The sequence below is a fragment of the Musa acuminata genome, chromosome BXJ1-2 (assembly GCF_036884655.1).
Source record: "Musa acuminata AAA Group cultivar baxijiao chromosome BXJ1-2, Cavendish_Baxijiao_AAA, whole genome shotgun sequence".
NCBI lineage: Eukaryota > Viridiplantae > Streptophyta > Magnoliopsida > Zingiberales > Musaceae > Musa > Musa acuminata.
In genome coordinates this window covers 32,859,986-32,865,985 of record NC_088328.1, presented here as the reverse complement: position 1 = coordinate 32,865,985, position 6,000 = coordinate 32,859,986, and the positions used below count along the sequence as shown (strand labels likewise).

At 46.2% G+C, this 6,000-nt stretch overlaps 2 protein-coding genes across 2 annotated transcripts; one reads left to right on the top strand and one right to left on the bottom strand.

The window, feature by feature from the left end:
• The first annotated feature begins 926 nt into the window (after positions 1-926).
• LOC135610860 (transcription factor bHLH96-like) lies at positions 927-2,762 on the top strand. The gene is made up of 3 exons (XM_065105848.1): positions 927-1,423; positions 1,504-1,959; positions 2,044-2,762. The coding sequence occupies exons 1-3, from the start codon at positions 1,169-1,171 to the stop codon at positions 2,134-2,136; spliced, it is 804 nt and encodes a 267-aa protein (XP_064961920.1). The 5' UTR covers positions 927-1,168; the 3' UTR covers positions 2,137-2,762.
• A 1,303-nt stretch (positions 2,763-4,065) lies between these two features.
• On the bottom strand, positions 4,066-5,238 carry LOC135612173 (E3 ubiquitin-protein ligase RING1-like). The gene has a single exon (XM_065108065.1). The coding sequence runs from the start codon at positions 5,236-5,238 to the stop codon at positions 4,066-4,068; it is 1,173 nt and encodes a 390-aa protein (XP_064964137.1).
• Positions 5,239-6,000: the final 762 nt, after the last annotated feature.

The window sequence follows — 6,000 nt, the reverse complement described above, 5'->3', positions numbered from 1 at the left end:
ATGTTCTCCCATCAAGAACATTTATCATCACCGACTCATAACGTTCAAGAATTAATTCAAATTTGTAACGTTTGGACCATAATGAAGAACTTAATGATATTAAATATTTAATTTAATAATAACGGTTTCATGTCTAAAGAATAAGAAACTGAAATCATTTAAACGATAATAAATGAAGAAATTCATGATAATGAATTATGAATCTTAATAAGAACGGTTACGTTATTATTAAATAAGATATTTAATAATAACCGTTACATAGAATACTAACTCCAATCTGTTGTTCTTCCCAAGCAGGCTTTGGAGGAGAGAAATGGCAGAGGAAGCCAGTTGATGCTGTTGAGCTTGTGAAGCTGTGGCTGAAACCTTCCATCGATTCACGCAAACATGGCGATTATTAGTAGCTGAGGCTGTCATCTTCCCCCTTCAACCAAATGTGCAGAATCTACTTGCACAAAACTCGTGTTTTAGCTGGCAACATGTTGGATTTTGTCAAGTGTCTGGTTGGATTCAGTCAGCCCAGTTCACTGCCGCTGATTTAGCTGGCTGTTCATTGATTGCAGATTAGGCTGAAAGCTAATCTTAGTAAAACCTGTAAACATTTAAATTAGATTTATTGATGCACACGCCTCTACTTTATTTCCCTCTCTCTATATCTAAGTATACTTAATTTCGTCAAAATCTTGAAACCATAATCATAATTAGGATGAAATTAATGGAAAGATCACATGCATTTGCAGCATCGTTCATACACCTACGAAAATTTGGTGACAGGACTCAGAAGCCGCAGATGATAGCAGTCAGGAAGAGACAAGGGAAAGCTCTGCTGCTGCTACCTCAGCTCAGCTGGTGATGCTCTCATGTTCTGTGATCTTTGAACTCACATCACTCGTCTCACTGTGGGTAGAGTAGAGGAAGAGGAAAGAGAGAGAGAGAGAGAACACGGACTCTTCTTCCTCTGCTTCTCACGTGGCAAGTCTGCAATTGTTTTCTTCTGACCCACCCCGTGCCTTTAAAAGGCCACCCTCGTCCTCCCCATGGAGCTGTGTGCAGGTGGAGAGAAATGGCATTGGAAGCTGTGGCTTTCCCTCACGACCTCTTTCGCTGTGTCTCCATGGAGCCTCGTGCCGCTGAGGGAGGAGCATGAAGCAGTGACTCGGGTGGGCTAATGGAGGATGACAAAGGGGCGGTGCAAGAATGTGATCCCTCGTGCTCCTCGGCGCAGAACCTCCATGGAGGAGTGGGGGAGGCCATGGAGGTGGCGGGGCGGAGGAAGAGGCGTTGCGGGAGGAGCATCAAGAACAGAGAGGAGGTGGAGAGCCAAAGGATGGCCCACATTGCCGTGGAGCGCAACCGCCGGAGGCAAATGAACGAGTACCTGGCTGTCCTCCGCTCTCTCATGCCATCTTTCTACGTCCAAAGGGTAATGTAATAGCACGATGTTTTCCTCTGATCACCATGAATTCATCTGCAAATCTTGAGAATTAGCACTTGTATGCACAGGGTGATCAAGCTTCGATTGTCGCTGGCGCAATCAATTATGTCAAAGAACTGGAGCAGCTCCTTCGTTCGATGGAGGTGGAGAAACGGCTCAAGCGACGAACAGATGCGGCCGCCGTCGCTTCTGCCTTCGCCGGCTTCTTCAGCTTTCCTCAGTACTCCTCTTTCTTCAGTGGCGGCGGCGGCGGCAATGGCAACGACGATAACAGCGGTAAAAGGCACGGTATCAGCCACTCCGGTGCCTTTTACCGCAACACCGGCGAGATCGAGAACCAAACGGCCACTGCCAACATCGAGGTGACGATGCTGGAGAGCCATGCAAACCTCAAGCTGCTGTCGAGGCGGCGGCCCCGGCAGCTGCTCAGGCTGGTGGCGGGACTGCAGAGCTTGCGGCTCGTGCCGCTGCACCTCAACGTCACCTCCGTCGATCGCATCGTCATGTACTCCTTCAGTCTCAAGGTGTATCGAGCTCTTCGTCTCCAATCTACATCACTGCGATTCCGGATCTCTTCTGAACCTGCTCTGTTTGGTTTTGATCGGCAGGTGGAAGACGACTGCCGGTGTACATCAGCGGACGAGATTGCAGAAGCAATCCACCGAATGCTAATCAGGATAGAGGAGGAGGCAAATCTGTAGTCAATTCCTTTTGAATGTAAACGTGATTGCCACTCGTTCTTGTAGCCGACAAGGGTTTTCATAGCATTTACTCGATTCATAGGGGATCCGCCATTGACGATATCGGGTGTCACTGAGAACACCCGATACAAACAAGTCGCAGATATGCTTGGATCCAACAGTGCCACTGGGTCAGCAAGATCTTGATAGTATTGTCCCAAATCTACTTGCACTCTGCAGAGGGAATAGGCTGTCATGCTCAACTGACGTTTGCATCCAAATCCAGATAGAAATATTATTCCTCTGCTGCTTCAGGATTGATGTACAGTAGAGATTTAGTCAAGATTTTGTCGAATTAGTACTGGCAAATTTTTAGCAGAAGTCATGCTTTTGGTTATAAAGGTGAAGAAAAGAAGGATCATAAGAAGAAAAGTTGAATTAGGACAGGCAAATCAGAGCTGATCTCTGATTTGGCTTAAAAGAACATACGGATTTGCATAACCAAGTTCATTAGGTTGATGAATGAATGACCAATAATGACTAAAATCTCTGAAAATAATATTGTGCAAAATCATCTGCTCTACATAATCAAAATGATTTTAGTATTTCGACTGGAGTAATTACCAAAACAACTTCAGGTTTCTGTTTAGCATCAGTTCATCTGAAGAACCCAATATTTGTTGAACTGTTGATCTCAGTAAATGAAGCTGGAGATGAAAAACCAAGTTACTAAGCATTTGGTTGGTGGGCCAAATGGAAACTGACAATCTTCAATTCTTCTGAAACTTGAAAAGCAGCAGCACAGAAATTTACAAGGAACAATGATCTAACAAGATAGTAAAAACAAAAGGAGACTGCAAGCACTCATATAAGTTTTTTTGCAAGCCAAGATATAAAAATATAACTTCAAAGACTAAACTTGTGTGTTGCTCTGATTTAACATGAAAGTGAAGAATCCACATAAAAGTTCAGATCAGAGCAGATTTTCCAGACAGTTGACAGAAAGAAAAGATAAAGCAGCCACTCTGTGAATGAGCACTTGTAGGGGAAGTTCTTGCAGATGACACGCCACTGAAAGTTATCGGCAAATTAGAAATAGCAGAGAGTTCAAAGGAAACTAAGAAGTCACTCCAAATACTGAAAACCTAAGAGACAAGCAACATTTGCACTTGGACAATGTTATGCTATCCGATAACAATAATCTATGCAGATTATGCATCTAATATCTCATGTTTCCCTGATAGGACAATGTCTTAATCTAATAATACCACAAGAAAGCAGACTCTTGATGGGACTCAACTTCTTCAGCATGAAAGCAGAAACAAGGATGAGTTAAAGCCATAAAAGGTCAAGAAGATTCAACTTGAAGCATTATTCCTTTCATTTAGGAAATCACGCTATCATGCAGCACTGTTATGTAGAAATTAATCGGATACCGTCATGAAGATTCTCATTCAACTTAAAATTATATGCTGCACACTTCAACATTTACCTGCTTTAATTTGAGAAGGAAAAAAGAAATAGCCTTCATATGCATCAGTAACTTCTATCATTCAAACAACCACAACTCTTGGCAAAATTGCATGACATACCAAGAGCCAGATATAGGAAGATCAAATCCAACTTGATCGATTGGCATACTACATCAGAGTAAAGTTCTTTACATGCTGAAACTATATATGCAATTATGACCACATATAACCCAAGCAGAAGCTCTGCATACCAAGTCTTATCATCCATTTGTTTTGCCATGCCATGAAATCAACCCAAAACTCTACCTTTCAGCCTTTAACCGATGTAGCATTCATCACAAGTTTGCTGCTGTAATTTTTCACTTTACAAACGCAGATATATGATGGTGAAATGCAGCTCCCAACTTTATGAGAACCACTGGTATGTACAAAATGTGCTATGTGGTGAACTCGGCAATATACTGAAGTTATAGGACCATTACAGCGGCAGAAGGGAGCGCCGAGCTCGGCCTTGTCTTGACAAGAAGAAGCTCCCACTAATGCTCGATAAAGATCTTTCTGTTTCCTTGCACAAAGAAGCGCCACTGGAAAAATTCCATTGCTTTCTCCTGGTTCTATCATCCCACACTTCTTCTTCTAAGGAGGTTTTCTTCCTGTTATTGCTGAGATGCTCATCAGACTCCAATCCATGTATAAAAGAAGAACAAGTAAATGAATCCATAGAAATCGATCGCCGGATGGGCTGAAACCCATCTTCCCCAATATCAACAGTCACTCGCTGCTCAGAGCTCGTGAGCGGGAAGACCACAGTTCGGTTTCCAGCTCCAAGTTCCAATCTTTCGACCTCCGGTTCCTCTTCCAAGGCGCCTTGAGCAGATTCTGATTGCCGGCCATTGATCTGCTCGCTGTCCGCTACGGCCGAGGAGAGATTATTGGGATCCACGTGATCTGGGATAAACTCAGGGTGGGATGAAGGGGCGGAGGAGGAGGAGGAGGAGGAGGAGGAAGAAGAAGAAGAATGGGTACTTGTTCCAGTACCGCCACTGCTGGCGGCGGAGGTCGAGACTACGACGGGCGCACGGCACAGGGGGCAATTGACGTGGGATCGAAGCCAAGTGTCGATACAGCCGAGGTGGAAGGCGTGGCCACACTTGGGAAGGAGGCGAACGAGCTCGTCCTCGCGGAACTCGGAGAGGCAGACAGCGCAGTCGGAGGCCGAGGCGCCGAGGACGCCATCCGCGGCCTTGTACGCCAACGCGGAGATGGCCCTGATGGTTGACTCGTCGAGGCCAACGGTCCTGATGTACCAGACATGGTGCATCACCTCGTCGCCGTTGCCGTCGCCGCCACCGTCCTCCTCAAGGGGTCCGCCGGCGAGGGGTACGTCGGGGGATGCCGTGCGGCGGTGGTGGCGGCGGCGAAAGACGAAGTAGGCGAGGACGAGAACGAGGACGGCGGCGGCGATGAGGAAGGCGGCGGAGATGGGGAGGGCGGGGAGGAGGGAGGAGTGGTGGAACCGGATGGTGGTGGGGGGGCCCGGGGAAGATGGAGGAGAGGGTGGCGGCGGGGGAGGGGTGCACAACTCCATGAATCCACATAAGGAGGAGGCGTTTGGCGCCGGAAAGAGGAGGCGATTAGGCCGGACGGCCATCACCGGCTTCGATTCCTCTCAACCCGCGCTTCTGCTCCTTGCAAGTCTCGCTGCAGTCAACAGAGCGCGGAAATCTACAGAGACAGAAGACATTAATCGGTTTGGGTGGCGAGAGGGACGCACAACAACTCCATGAATCCACATAAGGAGGAGGCGTTTGGCGCCGGAAAGAGGAGGCGATTAGGCCGGACGGCCATCACCGGCTTCGATTCCTCTCAACCCGCGCTTCTGCTCCTTGCAAGTCTCGCTGCAGTCAACAGAGCGCGGAAATCTACAGAGACAGAAGACATTAATCGGTTTGGGTAGCGAGAGGGACGCACAACAACTCGATGCAATCAAACCCGATACAGATCGCACTGCGTAATGAATTGCTCACCACCTTACCGACAGCGACACGAATCTAATTCATTATGTGGTAAGCCAATTAGGCGTTATGGCCGACACCCACCAAATTAGGTGAATAGAAGAAGATAGCATAATGCATTGTGATCCGAGTCTTATTAAGCCGGCTTTAATCATACTACAGTTCGGAAATGACATCGATCCAACCTAATAAATCATGAGTTTGAAAGCTCATTGATCCTCCAATTCCAATTCTAAATCTATTTTTAGAATTAATTAAGTTTGGATTAAGATATCCATTAATTAAGTTCTAAAGATACATTTAGCATAACACAATTAGTACTTAGAATCCAGTTGGCAAATCACCTCTGACCGACCTTAATACCTGACTGATTAAAATTAATTCATAAGTAATCGGAA

Coding starts and splice junctions, on each gene's coding strand:
- LOC135610860 (XM_065105848.1), top strand. CDS start 1,169: ATGGAGGATGACAAAGGGGCGGTGCAAGAATGTGATCCCTCGTGCTCC. Junction 1,424..1,503: donor CATCTTTCTACGTCCAAAGG/GTAATGTAATAG, acceptor TTGTATGCACAG/GGTGATCAAGCTTCGATTGT. Junction 1,960..2,043: donor TGTACTCCTTCAGTCTCAAG/GTGTATCGAGCT, acceptor TTTGATCGGCAG/GTGGAAGACGACTGCCGGTG.
- LOC135612173 (XM_065108065.1), bottom strand. CDS start 5,238: ATGGCCGTCCGGCCTAATCGCCTCCTCTTTCCGGCGCCAAACGCCTCC.